Here is a 22,728-nt window from a genome sequence, read left to right as displayed (position 1 = left end):
GGGGAACAATAGATGGGAGAGATAAATTTTCATGAAAAGTGAATGAAAATAATGTAAAGGACATGCACATAGAGGGACATGGCATTGGTGTGTGTGTGTGGGGGTCAAGCTGAAAGTTATAATAGTGTTCCTAAAATATGTCACGTAGCCAGGCATGGTGATGCATGCTTGCAATCGCAGCATTGAGAGTCTGCGGTAGGCAAATTGGGTGCTTGAGGGCAGCCTGGTCTGTGTAGCATGTTTGAGGCCAGCCTGGGTATAGTGATATCATGTTTCAAAAAATATAAGGACTAAGGTGCCATGATCAGGTCCCCACGTGCCACTTAAAGGCCTGAAATAAAGAAGGGAGGAAAGAGAGAAAGAAATATAAAGAGGAAGAAGAAAAGAAAGATATGCTGAGCTGGGGTTTTAGTTCAATGGTAGAACTTAAGGTCTGATTTCCAACACCACAAAAACCAAAATGACAATGGCAAAAAGTCATTTTGTCAGCTGTTCTCTTAAGTTTGTCACTAAACCAAGTACCATGAAATGAGTGTGAAAAACATGTCCAGTGAGGTTTTCTGAAGAATTTTCTTTCTTCTTTTCTGAAGTTCTATGGAGCAAGCTCAGGGCCTTTAAGTCCAGGCAGGAATGCAAGGAGATGACAGGACTGGTTAATTGTTGTTTCCCATATTGGAGACCATGTCAGGGGGCGGGGGGAGAATTGAGCGGGCTTATTTGATTGGTAGAAGAGTTGTACACATTTGGATGTTCAAGAGTACATTGTCTTAATTTTTTATTATTTTTCTTTTCTTACATATACATTTATATTATTACACATATATACAATAAACTGCCTACAGCAAGAAAAATCATGAAATAATCAGGAATTATATAAATGTTCCATTTATAGTGTTTTGGCTATTTGTATTTGGCAGCCTTGAAGAAAACATCTTTCCTATCTTGGTGCATCTAAAATTCTGAATGTAAATCAGTATCTATCATTTCTCATCTAGTATATTGTCTTAATATAAGAGGTTACTCACTCACTCACTCTCTCTCTCTCTCTCTCCCTCTCTCTCTCTCCCTCTCTCCCTCTGTGCATGTGTGTTGAATGAGTAAGTGTGAGAATGCATTAATGGGCATAAGTGCTTATACAAATGATAAAGTGCTAACATACAGAAATATTTCTTTTTGTTTTTTGTTTTTTTGAGACAGGGTTTCTCTGTGTAATAGCTCTGACTGTCCTGGAACTCACTCTGTAGACCAGGCTAGCCTCAAACTCACAGAGATCCTCCTGCCTCTGCCTAGCCAGGTATTGAGATTAAAGGCGTGCGGCACCACATCTGGCAAAATACGTATCATGGTATGCTCTAAAAATGAAGAATTTTAGGACACAGATAATGTCACTAGAAGGTCTTTTACTGAAGCCATAAATTGGGGCATATTAATCGATCAGTTTATTTGGCTAATCCGTAAAATTTGGCTGGGTACCTGGGGGATTTGAATATTCTGTATGCGTCCAGTTAAAATCCCTCATCTTTTAAGAAACTATATGTGATGTGAAGTATAAGATTAGTGAATGATTTCAGACCTAACCAACGGTTTTTGTAGAAATTGCCATTTCATAGGAAAGAAGTAAATGACCTTTTAATGAGTTTATTTTCAATTTTGCTTACTAGAAAACTGTATTTATATTTATGTGCATCCCACCTCTGTTTCACTTTATGCATTTGGTTTCTTTTGTAACATATTTGGGTAAAATGATAACTTAAGAGTAGTTAATAATTGAGCATATTATATATACATAGATGATGCCATATCTACTATACGTTAATTCTGAATCCTATAATTCCTCGAATTCATTTGCTTAAATGGTGGTAATTTAAAGTAATAACTTCTTTTTTCAGCTGTATTTTGGGAACGCTGCAATGAATTACAGGACATTGAGAAAATTATGGCTCAAATTGAACGTGGAGAAGCAAGAATCCAGAGAAGGATCAGTATTAAGAAAGCACTGGATGCCAAAGTAGTATATTCTATTTCAGTTTATTAGTAGATTATTATTTTATTTGCTGTAGTGATTAGTTTTGACTTGTTATTGCACACTCCATTAAAAGTGCAATTTTGTTGAAACATACAGATTGCAAGATACAAGGCTCCATTTCATCAATTGCGTATTCAGTATGGAACCAGCAAAGGAAAGAACTATACTGAAGAAGAAGACAGATTCTTGATTTGTATGTTACACAAAATGGGCTTTGACAGAGAAAATGTGTATGAAGAATTAAGACAGTGTGTACGGAATGCTCCCCAATTTAGATTTGACTGGTTTATCAAGTCTAGAACTGCCATGGTAGGTATTCCTCTTGTCACTTACTTATTTTGGAAAAGTACATATTTCAAATCTTCCCCTTCACTTTATTCCTCCAATTGTTAACATTTTGTTACATTAGCTTTCTCTCCCATCTCTTTCAATATATAGTTATATACTATATATGTGTAATCTATTTAAAATGTGCCTATTTTCAGAAATATCAAAACATCTCTATTCAGAAACACATCCGCATCTTATATTAATACATATTTGTTTATGTGAGATATTTATATAAGTATATACATTTATTAACCATTTTAAAGTAAGTTTCTGACAACATAATTGTTCATTGTAGAATCTACCATGTAGAAACTTCAGCATATAGGATAATTCCTAACATCATCCTCAGGCTTTCACTGCACATTCATGGACAACAGGCCTATTCATATGCCCAAAACAAAAAAAATCCATGGTCACACACACACACACACACACACACACACACACACACACACACACACACGCATGCACACATGCATTGCACACATGCACCCCACCCCCTTGTAACTCATGGCAAAAAATGAGGATGGCTCTGGAAAGATGACACATTGTTTAAGAGCGTTTGTTGCTCTTCCCACGGACCTGAATTCAGTTTCCAACAACTCACTACCACCTGTAACAGTAGCTCTAGGCCCTCCAATGACCTCTTCTGGCCTCTCCAGGCACTCACACACATGTAGCACAGAGAGACACACAGATGAACACAAATAATTTATAAACCTTTAAAATAAATAATAAAATATAATATATATCTCCTAAGAATAAATACATCTTTCTACATAATAGCTAAATCCTACATGAAATATTAATATTGATTCAGCAATACAAAATCCTATAAACAGACTTTTCTGGCAGTTCTCCAAAAGTCTCTTATAGTTTCTGTTTAAGACAGTGTGGAATGTGCATAGGTTGTTCTTGATTGCTAGGTCTCTTTAGTCTCTTGTAAATCTGTAGTGTTTCATTTTTCATGATAGTGGCACTTTGAAAATGAAAAATTACACCATTACCCTCTCCACATTTTTTCTACCCTCTCCTATGTCCTGTTCTTCCAACTCCTTCCATATTCCCTTTAATCCTTCTTATATTTGTAACTCACTTTTCTTCAATTATTATTGCTCCATGTATATATACACATACATAAACATAACTATCATCATTTTAAGAGGTGCCAGCTAGTTATCTTATAGAGTTCTCTGTACTGTTCTTCATAATTTGTTCATTAGTAGATTTAAGTTCACTGTCTTGGGCAAGAATGGTCCAGAAGTGATATTCTGTGTCTACTTTTGCAGCACATCACCAAGAATATTGTGTCAGGTTTTCACACTACTTGTGATGCTACATTTGGTCTCTTGGTTTATGCTATGATTCTCAGGGCTAACCACTTTATTGTACACTTTCCCTTTGTAACTAACCAGATGACATTTGAGACTGTACAGGTGACTCAAGGATTTGTTTTCAGTGAAAAGAGATTGTAGCCCAAATTGAGTCTTCATAAGAACATTACAAAAACGTATAGTTATTTTATTTTTATCCTCTGGAATCCCCTCTGTTGCTTTACAACATGAATTCTGCTCTTTCTAAAATCTAGTGCTACTTAATAGCACTGTTTATGATGACACTCTAAAACTTGCAGCTTATTAATTAATTAACAAAGTTCTTACTATGTAGCTTAGGCTGGCTTGGAACTTGCTATGTAGCCCAGGCTTTCCTTGAGTTCAATATCTTCCTGCATTATCTTCCCTAATTCTGGGATTGTAGGTATTTCCACCATGATCAGCCTCATGTGTAAACACTTTTAGTGCTGTCATTGAAATTCTTTCATGAGCCAAGGTCATTAAAACAAAAATAGATTTATATAGCCTAAAACGAAAAAGATCTCAAACCTAACAACCCAAGCAGTGGTTTTGTGACTAGTTGTAAAATGACACCCATATCTTAAGTTGTTCTCATAAATATTTTATTTTCTAAAAGTTCTTTGGGGTATGAGAAAGTGTTCCATATTTTGTTTGATTCATTTTATACCTTCAGTTCACAAAGATGAATAAAAAAGAAAATATGAGCCGCTCTATTGAAAATATGAAGCTGCTCTATTGAAAATATGAAGCTGCTCTATTATTTTAGAGGTAGCTTTGGAATATTATTTGTTTAACCTTTAACATACAGAGTGCCTGGTCTCTGTGTTGTACTTATATAAAACTTAAGTGTTGTACTTATATAAAAAGCAATGGAGAAGTGTGTATGTTACTATGGTAAAAGAGAATTGAAGAAACAATGAAAAAGTTAGGAATTAATCCACAGCACAAAGAACCATGATTAGATTTAGGGACAGAAAAGTTGTTTGACATGTTATTTGGATCATTGAAGTAAATTATTGAAGAAGAATGTAGAATTGCTTTTTAATTCTCTTTTGGAAATGAGATTTGATCTTGACTGTCAGCAGACTTTGCAGTATCACTTAGGATATCTGTGAATACACCTAACTACAACTCCTTTCAAAGACATACATTTATATTTCTAGCTACTTGGGTTTTTATGCATGTACTGGCACAATTTAGGACAGCACTAATAGTTTGTAAAAGAAAAATGCTTAAATTCATTCCCCAAGAAATCCCAGATTTGAACATATGTGCCCTTTTATGTGATGAAACGTTTATTGAATTCTGTGATATTTCAGTGATATTTTACTAATTTTTAAAAGGTTGAAGGCTTGATACTAGGTGTAGTTTCTACAGTTACTAAGATAATGCAAAAGGTATGAAAGAGATTAAAAGTGCAAGAAAAACTTATGCTGTTTGCAATAATAAGATGATCTTAGAACAATATCCTCCTTACTAAGTACCAGGGAATGAAACTCCAATATATCAACAGCCACTAGATGTCTCTGAACTCCCTTGTAAAGAATGCTATTTTTCCTCCATTTTATTTATTGTTTCAAAACATTTACTTCTATGCTTTTCCTTTCTCTAGATATTTAAATCTTCGGAGCATATTTGCCAAAAGGCAGATGTTAACTATATAAGTGGTTACAAATTGAAACTTGTATTTTGTCTATTAAAGTTGCAAACACCACTTTCCTTTAGTACCATTTAGAAAATAAAATTTCTAATTTTTACAGAATCTTTAAAAATGTAGTCAATTTTATACTTCAATATACTAATTTAAGGTTTTTTTAGTTTTCTGTTATGCTAAAATTTTATTTCCCTTCTAGGTAGTGGTTAATTTTTATTTATATTTCTGCATATATTTATTTATCTTTTTAGATTATGTTAATATAAATAATTATGGAGTTGCAGAAATGGATTATTAATATTTCTAGATCATCTTCTTCCCTTTGTTTTTAAAATATCTTTTTAGTCAATCATTTTCACAATCTTGGGAGAGAATCCACCTTCTCGAGAGAGACAGCTGTGATTCCTGTAATAAAAAACATTGGTTTCATTGAAAAAATCCTATCTTTGAAATGGAAGAAGCAATTTGATTCGTTTTGTGACTCTAGCTGTATTTAAAATCTTTCTAATGATTAAACTCAGCTTACTAAAAGATTTTTCTTTCCCAGACATCTCAACAAATAGTGTGAAATCTTTCTTAGAAAAAAAATGTAAGAACTGTAATAGTTATATTTTGTGCACAAATCTCAGAGTACTGAATTCATGACATCTGACTTAACTAACATTCACAAAGTGCTTAAAGAAACGAATATCCCCTTTCAAATATGCTTCATTTTGAAAGGCTTCAGCTAAAGGTTGACGATTTTGAGGCTTTTCTCCATTTAAAACTGCTGGCTGTACAAAAGAGAAAATAAGATTCATTTCCATCTCTCTGTGCTAAAAAGATTTTGAATTTTTCTTGAAGAAGTTGTGTGGTCTTTAAGTAAGTAATCAGCCTCTATTGAACTTCAAAACTAAGTAGGAAGCATGTGCTGAACTTGTACTTTTAAGCTCAGAGCATAAGAACTGCCTTACCACTTTCATCCTGGAGCTGGGGGATCATACATTAGGGCCTTAGTGTTTGGTCACTCAAAAACGATCCCAAATACAAGGATCCGTATGAAATGACCATGAAAAGAAATGATAATATACTGTATTTAGGTGTAGTGTGTTTTATATGATGCCAACCTGTCCCCTTATCAACATTAGCTCATTCAATTCCTTGCCATTTCTGTTCCTTTATTAGTGACTGATGTGACATAGCAATTTGAGGAGAATCTGAGAGTTCCAAAGGCTGTAACACATAAGTCAGTTCATTCGACAGGACAGATTGGAAAAGAACCTTCAATCATTAGTGCCTTGATCCTTCTTAGTTTCCTTCTAAGTACTTAAAGAAGAAAAAGTAAAATTTAATTCTCAGAAATAAACATTCACTGATAAAACATTTACTGTTTCCTCTATAGGATGACTTTGGTTCTTAATTTTCATTTTAAAATAGTCTTTTTTTTTTTTTAACTTTTCAATTGCTGAAGAACATTTTTTTCCCTCCAGCCAGCTCAGGAAATGGTGTGTTGCTTTGCCTGTGGCCAAGATCATTGCAGTTGAATCTGAGTATTAGTAATTAGTCACTACAATTACCCTGCCTTTGGTAGTAGTTTAAATGAGTTTTGGCGATAGCATCTCAGGGAATCACACACTGTTGAAAACTGGGTAATAACATTTTCATGTTATTAGTTTGTTTTCAAATCACAACTTTATTATTAATGAAATTGTGCCTTATTTAAAAGTAATAAAATGACATTTCTTATTAGAACTGTAGGAGAAAAAAACGACTTTCTAGAAATTATTGCTATGGCTTTTTATGAACTTGCTTCTCACTTTATATGGTTATCCAAGTGGCTAGTAAATGTTAATTAGCTTACTGGTTCCACACAGAGTACTTTTCTAAATATTCAATCTAGTCGGAAAGGCTGTTTCTTTTTAGATATTTTAGATGAATAAAAGGGAAATAGAAAATTTCTGGTTGTTCTATAGTCACAGTGATGCTTTGTTGCTTATGACTTTACATATTTTATGTTAGTATGTAACTGCATCTAACATCTAATGTTGGTATTTTAGGAGATCTCACTCTTAATGAAATATATGAAAGATTAATAATACACTGAAGAAAATCAATAACCTGTAAAGTGTTCTGATGAGTTCTTCTTGAGTATGACATTATATATGACCTGAAAATGTAAAGAAAGCTACTAGGAGTAGGAGGGTAGAAGAAAGGATGGGGAAAAAGTGGAGTTTGAGGTAAACAACAAAAACAGATTTTGTTTAGAAAAACACACAATAAAACCTAATTCTTTGTAAGTCATTAAAGTCAAGTACATTTTAACTCAAAGGAACCTGTTTCTTTCCCTGTGCTTCAAAGACTAAAATATTCCTTCTCTGCCTTAATTTTGAAAATATCTTATAATAGAGAAGGTAGTGATTAACTTTGCTATGTGGCAAAAGAATCAGGGAAATAGCTTCATAGAAGAAGCACATTTCAAGCTGTATAAGAAGGATTATGCAAAAGGGATAAATACTACCAGTATACTGCAAAACTAGTAATGTGTGCATGGGGAAGTGGTAGAAGATGTTGCAACCAGCAGCCGTGTGATGGAGGAAACTGTTGCATTGAGGACTAGATTTGCATCATTAGTGTGTAGGAAGTAGGGGGAGTCGATGATAGATTTTAGCAGGGCAATGATATGATCATATATATGTATTTAAAATATTGCTCTGGTAGAAGTAGGTAGATGTGCACCTCACTTACCATATATAGTAAAAACTCTCAAGTTTTTTTTCTATCTTATTTCATATCGTGTTTTGCTCCCTTTGACTAATGTACTAATGTGTGTCCTCGAGTCATTTTTTTCTACCGTACTTTTAACCTTGAAGTGAAACTGGTTATACTCAAGGGGATCAGCATTGGATCTTACCCAGAGTAGGCATTAGGTCAATAAATCAACACAGACTGTGCTTTAGTTTGTTTTAACCCCTACAATTGTACAAGGTTTGGATGGAATCTGAGGAATTGCACCAATATGCTAGTTTATTTCTGACTCTGTCTCCTGCTAGACTTTTGACTGTAAGTCTTGTAGCTCTTATTTATTCATAAGTTTATGCATCACTTGTGTCATGTGTGTTACACATGTAGCTACATTGTTTTATTTGTAATCCTAAACTCTTTGGACAATTAGAAATATAGTTAGTACACTAACGGGGATCATTTTGGGTATTTATACCAGTGCATCATTATGTGAAAAGATGACAGACCATTTCGTGAAATAACAATGTTTTTAAGTGACAGTATTTATATAAAAGCATCACAACATTCAAAACTTGTTTGAAATAGGTAGGATATCTTCATTTGAGCATGAATTTGCATTCAGTTGCCGATATTTCTGGTCTATGAAAGCCTAATATATACTGCCATTGTTTTTTCTTAGTATTTAGAGGTTCAAAAATATCTCAAAATCTGGGAAACATATTGCAGGATTTGCAGATGAAGATTTCAAATAAATACTTTGGGGAGTAATACATAGGGAATGCATAAAAGAACAAAAGAGAAAATATGCCCATTTTTGAAAATTCTAGAACAAAATTCTAATTCTATAGTATTTCATCCACAAATTCAGACACACACACACACACACGTGGAATATAGTTGTTTTCTTTATTTTAATTTTTTTAGTTCCTTACTTTTTTATCCATTTTGACTCTCAACAAACTAAGTAGCTAAGAACTAGTTTTACATTTTTATAAAGAAATCAGAACAATGTTTAGACATGTGAAAATTATAATAGAAAATTACAGGGCTAGTATTTTTAATTAAGATTTTATTTAAACATGGGTATATGCTCAGTTACATATTTTCAGTGACTAGTTACAAGCTATAATGGATGAGAAGGATAATGTGACAGACACTGTATCATTTGCAAAATTGAAAATATTTGCCATCAATTCTAGTCAGGTTTTAATTGCTGTAGTAAAATGCCATGACCAAAGGCAAGTTGGGGAGGAAAGGTTTATTTATTTGGCTTACATATCCTGATTCACAATACACTGAGGGAAGCCAAAACAGGAGCTCAAGGCATGGACCTGGAGGCAGAAACTGAAGCACAGACTATGGAGGAACACTGCTTACTGGCTTGCTCCTTGTGGATTGCTCAGCCTGTTTAATAGTATAACCCAAGACCCCCACTGCCCAGGGCATCCCCTACAGCAGTAGTTCTTAACCTTTCTTATGATCTGAGCCTTTAATGCAGGTCCTCATGTTATGGTGACCCCTCCCAAACAAAAATTTATTTTTGTTGCTATTTAATAACTGTACTTTTGCTATTGTTTATGAATTGTAATATAACTATCTGATATCCAAGATATCTGATATACAACCACCAAAGGGGTCATGGACCTCAAGTTGAGAACCACTGCCCTACTGTGTGCTGGTCCTTTTCCATCAGTCTTAATCAAGAAAATATCCTGCAGACATGCCTACAGGCAATCTGATGAGGCATTAATTGAGGTCGCTCTTGCCAGATAACTACAGTTTGCATCAAACTGAGGAAAACCCACCAGGATACCACTCTTCTCCTTTTTGTTCATAATTCTCAATGCAAATTCTTCAAAAAGCAGGCAGCAATATCCACGTTATGTTGACTGAATGTTATGCTGCCTTGAAGTTTTCTCCACAGATAAATTAATTCATTAATTAACCTTTGCTGAAAGTTGTAATGGAGGAAAAAATGTATGTAAGGTCTTTGCCATGTATAACACGTAACATCTTCTCCAAGTTTAATAGAGTCCTTATTCCCATCTGAAGCCCACAAGCAGTCTTTATACTTACTGGAACTCTGGTCATTGGTACTCCTACCAGAGTCATTCATTTATTTCTCCTTACAGCATTCTTCTCCACCCAACTTCTTCCAACTTTTCCAAATCCCTCCAATAACCTGTCTATAAAGGTGTCTGAGTCACATCATCAGGGAGTCACATCATCAGGGAGTCACATCATCAGGGAGTCACAGCATGACTACATGTTTGTGGTAGCAATTTTCTCGGTTATACTTTTCCTTGTGATGACAAATGCATGAGAAAAACAAGGGAGGGGAGCTAAATTAATGGCATAGTTTCCGAGGTTTTAGCCTATCCAGGTAAGGAGGGTGTGGTGGAGTAGAATATCTTTTTTTATTGTGGCCAGGAGGCAGAGATAGAGATACTGCCTGCATTAGTGAACTTTCTCCCTCTCCCCCTTTCATTCCATCTGGACCTCCATTTTGTGAAATAGTTGTATGCACACTCAGGCCAGGTTTCCTGTTTAATCCTCTCTGGAAACACACTCAAAGGCAGATGGAGGGCTGTGCTGTGCTTTACTAATCTTCAGCATGTTTCTCAGTTCAATCAAGTTGACCATCATGATTAGCCATCACAAGGAGCTTTGTGTGTTACACAGTCTTCCATGAAATGGTCTACATGAAGGATGAGTAAAGAGAAGCTATTTACTCTAAACATGGGGTGTGTGGTTCTCCAGATGAGATTGGTTGAGGCATAGGAGCTGCCTTTGAAACACAGGATTGTTAGGCAGGGAGGAAAGTGGCTTGCTTTCTTGGACTACACAAGTTGGATATGGAACCAGTTGTTAGATATCATAAGGTAACAAATAGCAGCGTTGGGCAAGGAAAGGTGATCAAGTTGTTCAGAGTTGGAATAGGCAGACTTTGAAGGGAGCAAGTACTCTGACACTGGAGGAAGTCAGATAGATGGCCAGGCTGCATGACTTATTAGCAAGGATCTAGTATTGGAGAGTTATGTATCAACTTGAATAATTTCTAATGTTTACCCCTTTCTGATTTTGTGTCTAAGACTTTTATGAAGTGACAATCTATATGAAGGAGTTTTTTTTAAAAAAGATTTATTTATTTATTATGCATACAGTGTTCTGCCTGCATGTACACCTGCAGGTCAGAGGAGGGCACCCGATCTCATTATAGATGGTTGTGAGCAACTATGTGGTTGCTGGGAATTGAACTCAGGACCTCTGGAAGAGCAGACAGTGCTCTTAACCTCTGAGCCATCTCTATAGCCCATAAAGGAGCTTCTTAACACAAAATGCACATTTACTTGTGTCATTTATCCTGCTAAAGATTTGTGGTGAGCCGGGTGTGGTGGCGCACGCCTTTAATCCCAGCACTCTGGAAGCAGAGGCAGGTGGATTGCTGTGAGTTTGAGACCAGCCTGGTCTACAAAGCGAGTCCAGGACAGCCAGGCCTGTTACACAGAGAAACCCTGTCTCGAAAAAACATAGAAAAAAGATTTGTCATGGAGGTCCTTCTGTCACCTAAATTGTGTGTAACATTTAATCCTTTGTTTCCTCTCTGAGCTGCATATAACTTAGCTTTAGCGATTGCTATTGAATTGTGTATGATTTGCCAAGTTGGCTTCTACCAAACATTATTTCAGAAGCAGAAGAAAAAATGTTTTGGGCTGAAACAGCTCTGAGAAGTTTGTTTGCCCTTTTGAATTTCCCACATGTGTGAACACAGAGTACCTAAACACAGAGCTTCCAACCCAACAGAACAGCGTTTCAATGTGTCGTTTTTTATTGTCTTCTGTTGCCCTTAATTGCTTTGGCATCTCTTTTCTGACTCCCCTGTGTTATTTTTCCTTCTTCCAAATTCACACCTAAATCAAGAGTGGGGAATCAGTGAAAGAGATAATTAGATTAGAGAATTATAGAAGTTGTCTGACACTCCATGGACCATTCTCGTAACCTCAGAAAAATAGGAAGCTACACACAAAGACAAGAAACAGAGAAATCAAAGAGACCATAAATACTTGTCTTTTCTTTGATGCCTTTCTGAAGAGTTTGTTTTTCTGTGTTTGGAGTAGTTAGTGACAGGTTCAAAGGTATCACGGTGAGAATTTATTAGTGTAGTCTATTTTGAATAATTTTTAATATCCTATCTCCTTACATATAAGACTGTCTGAAAGTATTAGTAATTGTCCCTGAATCATTCATATGAACCATGAATATGTATCTAAAGATATCTGCAGTCGCAGGCAACTATTACTTATTGAGAATAATAATAGCCAGAGGGTATAGCTTAATGATTCAAAAATCAGCTTTATATATATATAAAAAAAAATCTATGTAGTCTCCCTGAAACCAAGGATCAGATCTCATCAGGGTCAGCTTAGCCCCTTCTATAATAGATAAATTGAAAACATGCTGTTTAATTTGTATGTGTATGCATTATTGACTGAAACTATGAAGAGTATTTGGTCTGCATATTAAACATATTACCATTACTTGGGTAAGTAATGAAAATTACAGTGTTATCATTATCAGTTTATTAAACCTTGGGTAATTATGGATGTCGAAGAAACTTGATTCCAGTGATACATAAGATTGTTTTTATTGGAAAACACAAATTTGTTAATGTGTAATACCTTTCTGCTCAGTCTATTTTTTATTTTCTGTTTCTTTGGGGGCTAGAATTAGAGAGTAGAAAATGTTTGCAGAGTTGATAGTATATTCTATTTCAACATTCCCTATGTTTTGTGGCAGTTTTCTAGATCTTACTTACAAAGACAAAACTGTGCTTTAAAATCTTTCCTGCCATTATTTACAACTTTATAAGTTGCTCTAGACTATAAATGCTCATTTTAGAAAATTTGGAAATATAGAGTTGCTGTGGCAAAAGGCTCTTTTGAACTTTGGTGTAAATGCAACCTCTACAGAGTAAACAGACACAATTTTTAAAAGAAAACTTCATCACTGATCCTGCTTTCAGAGGTAGTTGATACTAACTGCTAGTTAGTATTCTTTCAGCTGTGTCCAGTGTCTGTAAATTTATTACTAAGTACCAAAAATTTAGTTTCCAGGATTTTCCTGCTATCAGTATTATAAATAATTTCTTGAAATATTACATGTCTCATTATAGTAAGTATCTAAGAATGAGATTGTTAAGTGAGAGGATATGAAAATTTAAAAAGATTTCTTTACTATTTCTAATTCATTTTCTTGAAAGTTAGGGTATTAGTTTGTGGCTCAATGCTGTAACTAAGTACTACAAACTTGACTGGGTAGACAACACTTCTTTTTTGTTGTTTAACTCTGGAATCCAAAATGCCATCTGTTGGGGAGATGACCATCTTTGGCACTTGGACTCATTTCACCTTAACTAATCACACAAACTCCCCTTCTTTAAATATAGTCAGAAGATGGCATTGGGCCTCATGGATATCCTAAATATGAGGGTTAGGGCTTTAAAAGATAATATTTTGGGAGAAAGTTTAGTTTATAACAAGTAACATTGACACTCAGCATCAGTGAAGGAAAGCTCTCCTTTACATCTTACTGCAGCCAAGCACATACACTACACCTGTGTGTGCACACAGCATGGACACATCACTACTAATGTGATAGAAATGGCATTGTTTTACTTTCCATTTTTTGAACTGTAGTTTCAGAGAACAAACTGTGTGTGTGTGTGTGTGTGTGTGTATGTGTGTGTGCATGTATGTTGTTAGACAGGTTGGACAAGTGCTTTACCATTGAACTAAATCCTCAGCTCTTGAAACTTAAAAAGAATTCTTGTACCATGGAGAGATGACTGTTCCACAGAGAGCACTGGCTGTTCTTCTAAAGGAAGAACATGCTGCTTCACAACTGTCTATAACTCCAGTTCCAGGAGATTTGATGATCTTTTCTGGTCTCTGTGGGCACCAAGAACACATATGGTGCACAGACATGCATGCAAAAAAACACTCATAGGTGTAAAATAAAATAAATCCTTAAAAATCTTTGAAAGGTTGTTGAGCTTTCCATTTTTACATTTTGATCATTTTTATTTTTCTCGAGTTTGTTCTTAATTGCTAGGAAACTATATTTTGGTTTGGGTGTCTAACTGTTTTGTCAAGCATTTCTTCTTTCACAGAAAAGGAATCATATATTTAAACATTGTTTAACCTTTGGTATTAATCCATTATTTACCTTCAAACACAGCAAAGTGTACAGGGTTAATAATAAATGAGTTTTCATATTAATGAATCATATCTTTAGTGCTCACTATACATTCATAAAATTTGTTTATGAATGCATGTGTTTATGGATGCATTGATTTGCTGGCAGTAAAATATAGTAGTGGCAAGGTTAATGCAAAAGTCTTTTCAGATAGTGTTTACTCTGAATTAGCATGTTCATCCCTGATTCCCAGAACTTAAATCCCATAAGATGTGTGCTGAGATTTCTGTTGGCTAAGTAGCTCCGAGAACAGCTGCAGTCTTATATCCTCTTCCCAGTGGTTCATGGTGAGCATCAGGAGCAGAAAGGTTCCATAAAGCCCCATAATAAAGAAATATGTTTAGCAAACCACCACCAATCAAAATACAGAGTTCTAGAGCCCAGTCTCAATGGATACAACTTGAGTAGCTATAGGATAAAATTGCAATATGAAAATTCATATTAGTGTAATCCACAGAACTTGTTGAGATATGATTTGTATAGACATTGTGTGTGGTGGCGGGGTCCTCATGTAATATTACCATTTGTAGATTTGTGGACACGTCATTTTCACAAGTCAGTTGTACTATCTCTAGCTACATCTGTACTCCCACTCTCCATAACACCTGGCAACCATTGATCTGTTTTCCTCTTTAATTTTATCCTTTAATGCTGTTGTATGGCTAGACATGGTGGCACATACCTGTTATCCCAGCACTTGGGAGGCCGAGACAGAAAGAGGATTGCTGAACATTTAAAGCTAGCCTGATTATGTAGTGAGTTCCAGTTTAGCATGGACACCCTGCCTCAAATAATTTGTTATATAAATGGAAGCATACTAGACATAACCTTTGTGACTGGATTTTTCACTCAATATAATTCTCTGGACTCCATAGAGTTTTATGTATAAATAGTTACTTCCCTTTTATTGTTGAGTAGTGTTCCATGGTAAGACAGACCAGCTTGTTTAACTTGTCATCTATTGAATGACACTTACCCCCCATCTCTTTTTACTGGGACCTACTAATACCCTATACAAATGGTGTTCTAAAGAATACTGGTTTGGTGGGAGGACAGAAAAATACAAATTTTGGAAATTCTGTTCTAGAGAAATGATACAGTTAAAGAAGTATCTAATCCTAAAAGAATACATTTTAGAAATTCAGCTCTTTATTATCTCATTTAGGAATTTCAGAGACGCTGTAATACTTTGATTTCATTGATTGAAAAAGAAAATATGGAAATTGAGGAAAGAGAGAGAGCAGAAAAGAAGAAACGGGCAACTAAAACTCCAATGGTAAAATTTTCAGCATTTTCCTAACTTTTAGGTAGATCTCATTTTTTTTTTTTTACATAATGACAAATGTTTATACTCTGTTTAATGCCATAATGATACCCATTGTTGAGCTGGGTTTTATGAAATGTTAATTTGTTTTAGACAGAAGAAGAATCACATCACAAATATACTTGTTTTTTTTGTTTGAAGAACACATGGTTAGGAATTCCCTTGTTACAAGACTCAATATTTAAGAAATTCCTCACAAATCTAAGCAGAAGCAGAATACCAGTGAGATCCTATGAATTGAGACTAGGTCGCCGTGGGGGCTACAAAGGTTCAGATTGGGATGAGATGGTGTGGAGATCGAAACCCGGAGTTCTGAGTTGAACAAATGACATGTTTGCTCTTTGTGGAACTGTGTATTCAACTGGGACCCCTGAGCAGACAAGAAAACCTTTATTTTTGTCAATAAGTTGCTGGATAAAAATGTGATTTTAATCTTGTCCGGTTGCTGTGTATATCTATGATTCAAAATAGTCTGTTTGAGTGTGTAAAGTAGACCACCATATTTCATCAAATCTAAGATGCTTTCTGTTGTAAGACACAGCATTCTTTTTTGTGACACTAAGAGATTTGATGCCAAGTATCATCTGTTATCAGTTGTAAGATACATCCTGATGTCAGAGATTCTAAAGGGGGAAAGAAATGTGCATCATAAAAGATATGAAATATGATGTGTTAACATCTATCTTAAGGTTATAAAATAACATTCATAACTAACAATTTCCCTGGAAACTTTAAATATTAAGTAGTTCTTTAAGATAAGAGTACATTTATAAGCCATGTGTAAGTAGATACTTGATGACTATTTTTGATGGATATTTTATGTCTTTTCATAAAAAAACACCTTTAAAAGTTATTTTACATTGGGTTATATAGTTTGTTGGGCTATATAGAGCATTAACTGTGAGTATAACACTGAAGTGAATATTCATGTTAAATTTTTTAATGCATTTACATCCTAGATTTAACATTGTTGGGCCATTTAAAAGTGTGCATATTGGAGCAGAACATTAAATCTGTTTCCATTTTAGTCACAGAAAAGAAAAGCAGAGTCAGCTACTGAGAGCTCTGGAAAGAAGGATGTCAAGAAGGTGAAATCCTAAAGCCTAGAAATAAAGTTTTAAATGGGAAACTGCTATTTTCTTGTTCCTATCTTCAAATGCTAATTACCAGTTCCAGTGTATTCATGGTACTCTAAGGAAAAAACTGTTTGGTTTTGATTTCTTGCATATTTTATATATTTTACAATGCTTTCTACCTGAAATGTGTAGCTTTCTATTTTATGCATTCTAGTATTTTGTGTACTGTATTTTGTGCATTCATGTCTTCATCAAATTCCTCTCAGTCCTTGTTTTTTTGAAGCTTGTGCTGAGGTTTTAGCTTTTCTATGTTTTATATGCCGCTGCTTTGAAAGAGAACCTAGATTCTATAGCTGTATTATTGTTGTTTCAGACTTTAAATTTATATGGCTGTGGAAAAATGAATTAAAATGATTTGAGGAGAAAGACTTTTTCACTTCTTTGTTGCTTTCTTTTCTATTGAGTCTGGGCTTGTATGTGTTACTGCATACTGTCATTAGCATAATAATTGTTTCTTTGAGGTCATCTAAATATTTTTTCCCTAAGGAAATAAAGGGTGAAAAAAGAAAAATATTAAAAAAAATCCCTAATATTTGATACTGTGCTTGCTGTCAGTATGCGTTACATTTAAATTATTCTCTAAATATTCAAGTGGGAAATATAATAAAGAAATGTCTATAAGAAATGTAATTATTTCCTGTTCTTTTGTGCAGTAGAAAGCAGTTGTGTTTACTGAATTGTATTACTCATCACTATGTACTTTGGGTGAAAGCTAAAACTTTGCTGCTGATTTGTACATGATTTTCTGTCCCATGGAGCCACTACAGGGGACCTTAGGTGTCACCTATAGATTTAGTAACACCCAAATTATAAGATGACAAAAGAAGTTTTGTGCATTGTAGAAGAAGGGAAGCTGTTTTGTTAGTTGTGCTCACATAGCAGCCCCAGAGCATCAGGGGTTTTGAGCACCAGCAGTTTGTTTCTTGCTCACACTATAAATCCCATTCAGGTCAGAAGGATGGGATTGGAAAGAATCTGTTCCCCATGGTCACTTAAGGGTCTACACTGACTGAAGTTCTGCTGTTTTATAGTTTAACCATCCAGGGCATGCAGCCTTTTCATCTGTCACTGTGGGAGAAGGATAAGAGCCTGGAAACTTTCATACAGGCTATTTACTGCTTCAGCCCAGAAGTGACACATGTCACACCTACTTAGATTACATTGTCCATAACTGGCCACATGGCCCTGTGTATTTACAAAAGAATAAGCATATGTAGAGGAACAAATGGAATGTCCCATGTTACTCCTTCACTAACTTGTGCTATGACCCACAAACTGCAATCCAGAGCAATTTAAGCTTCAAATCATATTTTGGGATTTTTTCCCACTCAAGTGAGTTGAAAAGCTCCCATCAGCCACTAGAGCTGGAGAAAATGATACCTCGAAGAAGCTTAATGATACCCCTGAGTTCTTGGAATTAGAGAAACCTTTGTTTGTTTGTTTTCTGGGAGGGTGAAGATGAAGGGGGGTAGCATGGACAGTTGGAAATTCAACAGTCTTACATCTCAACCTTTTCCTCATAACCCAAAGCAGTTAATATCTAAGCTGTATGCGTCTGCCCTAAGGGAGAGAATTTGCAGGTAAGTTCTTCAAGCCTTTTCATGAGGCCATTACCTTGGTCCATAGCATGACTCAGGATGGTTCTTTCTTCGACCAAAGAGTTGTGCCATCCAGCTCCCGAAGACTGTCAATGAATCTTGAGATGCCATCCTTAGAAACTTGTGAAATGGTTTTATGTAAGAGTTAGATATTCTAACAGCATATATAGGGGGAGGAGGTCTCCCTCAGTCACAGACATAGGGGAGGGGAGAAGGAGAGTAATGGGAGGGAGGGAAGAATGGGAGGAAACAGGGGAAGGGCTAACAATCGAGATGTAATATGAATAAATTAATAAAATCAAAGAATAGGGAAAAAAAGAAAATCTCTAGAAAAAGTTAGAACCACACATGTCCTTTATATTTAAAGATAGGTGATTGCATTACTGAACTTAGCTTTCCTTTTTTTTTCTTCCCAAGACTGGGCTTCTCTGTGTAGCCATGACTGTCCTGGACTCACTTTGTAGACCAGGTTAGCCTGGAACTCACAATGATCTACCTGCCTCTGCCTCTACGAGTGCTGGGATTACAGGCATGTACCACTGTGCCTGGCTTTGAACTTAGCCTCCTAAGAAGACCATCTATACAGTGATCACCAGATGATAGTATAGTCTAAATAGTGTCACATAGAGGGTACAAAATGCCCTAAGTCTAACTGTAAGATCCCTTTGGTTGTGAAATTTTTACAGAGAAACTAAACTGGCATAGAGGATTTTAAAATTCCAATAGAGAAATATAACATGCGAAATGAGAGGTTTAGACTTAGGAGATCATATCCCTAGATTTGGCTGCTGTGTTTCAGAAAGAAGCTTACCATGTTAGCTGCTTGAAGGCCAGAGAAAGCAGAACAGAATGCCACATATGTGTATGCAGTTTTATATGAGCACAATGACCCTGCCCTCTGCTCTCTAGCGACAGCATCCTAATTTATTGCTAACCCAATTCTTTCCTTGGAAAGTGTGCAAAGGGGAGAAGGGGTAGAGAAACGGAGGGACCCCGAGGTGTCTCCTTCACACTAAGAATCTTTACTGAAGACAAGTGGTGATTAGGTCTCCTAATGACAGCAAGGCTTCCGGAGAATCCCTTGTAAGGATCCATCTTAATCTTAGGTCTTAATTTCCTTACACTTGAATGATGGGGCTATGTCATCACTTCCTCACTGTATCTTCTTGGTGCGCAGTCTGAGAATATATTTTTTCCTATGAAAAATGTTCACAAAAATTTATCCTTTGAGACTCTGTGTGTAAGACAGTTTATTGAATAGAATATTTGCAGCTACATTGCTTGCTATGATATGTTTGGCTTGAAAAGCCTCTATTCAATTGGTAGAATTACCCACTATTACGGAAATAAAATGCCATTTCCCCAAGTTTTGTCAAAGGTTTTACTTGTGGCCTAATTGTTCCTCCTCTTAGCAGTAGTTAAGTTCCTGGCCTGGTGTCCAGGCCCACAATTAATACTGAAATTCACATTGCCTTCTCTCCAGGTATTTTAGTACCATTTTCCCCAAACCATATTTTTATTTTCTTGTGTCATTTGTCACTTTTATCACTCCTCAGTTTATGTTTTCTCAAATTACCTTTCTCTTTTGCTCATTCCTATTTACTCTTCTTTTACTGGGTTTAGTTTTGTAGCTCATGCTTACCTGCAATTTGTCCCCCTAAGGATTCAGCCTCCTTTGTGCTAGGACCACCCACCATGTGTGCCAGCACTACTGGCTCTGGGGCTGGTTCTTAAATACATTTGATTGGATTAGACTCTGCTTCTAGGGAAACTCACAGTAAGACATCTTGCAAGCATAGCTCTTCCTTGCCCTTAGTGAACTCATGAAAAGATGGAAGATGTATAAGGATAAGGAAAGTAATGACCAGATAACAAGTCACAGATCTGTCCTTATAATCACAGTACGCTGAGAAGAGTTAGTAGGTGGGATGACTGGATTGGGACCAGCCCAAAATATTGGGTACAACTTTCTCTCCATTGACAAAATTTTCTTGTTATCATCAATAGCTTTAATATTGGAAAATGTTAGGTACAGGTTACAAGATACCCAAAGGTTTGGAAAGGCCAAAGCTGGTGTCCAGGCTGTTGTCTCTTTGCCCAGGGACGGAGGTGGGGGTGGGGGTGAGCTATGGCCAGGTGCCGCAGAGGAGCTAAGGAGCTGGCAAGGAAGGAGAGAGTCAGACATGGGGGTCAGGGGAATCTTGTATCCTGACTGACTGGCAGTTGGGGCGGGGTGCTTCTTTATACAGAACTCAGTAGGCAGGGATAGATTAATATTGCTCCAAAACATAGATCATTATTATTTGTATCCCCAGATACATGTTTTAACTTTCTCTTGGGCATAAGTTTAGTCATCACTGATAAACCATAATAGAACAGAGTTATCTTTTACAATCATTTTCCCTCACCAATCCCAACTTTTAACAATCTTGCAGTTTCAAAGGCATTAGACAGAAAGAAAATCTCCAAGCCAGCCTGGGCAGATTGCCATGTCCCAAGCAGTGTATTATCAACTTTTAATGGACAGAGTGCTAATTGTCATTAAGCCCAGGAAAAATCTTCAGGCCAAAGCTACTGCAGTTATTATTTAATTTCTGCAACAATACAATGTTTATATTTTATATATTTGTAGAATTTATTTATGTGTCTAATCTTGATATTCTTTTGTTCCTTGATCAATATGACAGACACCACAGTGGTCCTGCCTGCATGAACTAACTTTTCTAAGAAAGGGAGGTCTTAAAACTTTATCCTTTTATCATTTAGGCACACCATTCTTTGTCCATCAGTAGTAGGAAGAGGTTTTTATTCTTATCTGCTGCCAATTCCTCTAGCCCACTGATTCTTTTTAAAATGAATTTGCTTATTTTTAATTTGTTCATTTTACATCATGAGTGTACACTCTTCCTCCCTCTCCCCCTCCTCCCCTTCCCCTAGTCCTCAGAAAGGGAAGCCCTCCTCCCCTAGCATCTGACCTCAGCCTATTAAGTCTCATCATGACTGCCTGCATCCTCTTCCTCTGTGGCCTGGCATGGCCGTCCCACCAGGAAGCCCACTGAATCTTGTTTACCTTTTAAAGTTAACTTTGTTCTGATTATCTTGTTCCTGAATAAGTGCAGGGGCATATGTGCCAAGAGCATCTTTGTGTCAGAGCCTCATAAGGAGGTCTGTGGCTCCTTTTTTGTGTTACCACCTTCAGGTCATAAGGAAGACCTTCAAGTAGGCCAGATAAGGATGTGTCTCTAAAAGTGGGAAGATAATATGCTCCAGACTTCCCCAGGGAAGCTTAGAAACAGTACTCCTGGGAGAAAGCATAAATGATTCATAAGAAATTTCCCATCAATTCAATATCCCCAACTTGTACAAATATCAAAACCTGCCTCTGCCTGTCGCCACCCCAAGCATGCAACATGTGGAGATCAAGACCAAATGTGAAGGATGGCACAATGGCAATTGCTTCACATGGCTCCGCTTTTCTTTTCTTTGTCAAACAGATTTCACCGTTCTCATTAGATATGGCAGTACCATCTCTTCAAGTGTTCTCCATTCTAGCTGGCTATCTTTTCCAATACCAGTGGTTCATTAAGGTATTGGACCAGGTCTTGGGCTTTTTAAAAATTGTGATATGGTGTATAGGTAGTCAGAAGTCTTACGACACCTGCCTTTTTTCATCTATTGGTAGTGGATCAATCATTTGCTTTTGTGTTGGAAAAAATTACTAGTTTGTTATAGTTAGATCCAACCTAATTTATTTTTTTTCCCCATGACATATCATATTTATTTATTTTTCTTTTTTTTAAATTAATTTATTCTTGTTACATCTCAATGTTTATCCCATCCCTTGTATCCTCCCATTCCTGCCCCCCCCCCCCATTTTCCCATTATTCCCCTCCCCTATGACTGTTCCTGAGGGGGATTACGTCCCCCTGTATATTCTCATAGGGTATCAGGTCTCTTCTTGGCTACTTGCTGTCCTTCCTCTGAGTGCCACCAGGTCTCCCCCTCCAGGGGACATGGTCAAATGTGAGGCACCAGAGTACGTGAGAAAGTCGTATCACACTCTCCACTCAACTGTGGAGAATATTCTGACCATTGGCTAGATCTGGGAAGGGGTTTAAAGTTTACCTCCTGTATTGTCCTTGGCTGGTGCCTTAGTTTGAGCGGGACCCCTGGGCCCAAATCTGCCTATCATATTGTTCTACTTGTAGATTTCTAGGACCATCTGTATCCTTTTATTTTGCTATTCTCCCATGCGTCTCTCATTTAGAGTCCCAATAGGATGCCTTCCCCTCTGTCCCAGTTTCCTGGTAAGTGAAGGCTTTCGTGGGA

At 36.3% G+C, this 22,728-nt stretch overlaps 1 protein-coding gene across 1 annotated transcript in view; it reads left to right on the top strand.

Annotated features, from left to right (window-relative positions):
• The window catches only part of Smarca1 (SWI/SNF related, matrix associated, actin dependent regulator of chromatin, subfamily a, member 1), a 74,923-nt gene extending 57,495 nt beyond the window's left edge, over positions 1 to 17,428 (top strand). The window contains 4 exon segments of the mRNA XM_051141086.1: positions 1,890 to 2,008; positions 2,123 to 2,335; positions 15,507 to 15,617; positions 16,694 to 17,428. Of these exon segments, the coding sequence (XP_050997043.1) occupies positions 1,890 to 2,008; positions 2,123 to 2,335; positions 15,507 to 15,617; positions 16,694 to 16,765 (515 nt within the window). The 3' untranslated portion in view covers positions 16,766 to 17,428.
• The last annotated feature ends 5,300 nt before the right edge of the window (positions 17,429 to 22,728 follow it).

The sequence above is a fragment of the Acomys russatus genome, chromosome X (assembly GCF_903995435.1).
Source record: "Acomys russatus chromosome X, mAcoRus1.1, whole genome shotgun sequence".
Taxonomy (NCBI): Eukaryota; Metazoa; Chordata; class Mammalia; order Rodentia; family Muridae; genus Acomys; species Acomys russatus.
The sequence above is the reverse complement of the archived record's forward strand: the minus strand, read 5'-3'. Positions and strand labels throughout refer to the sequence as shown.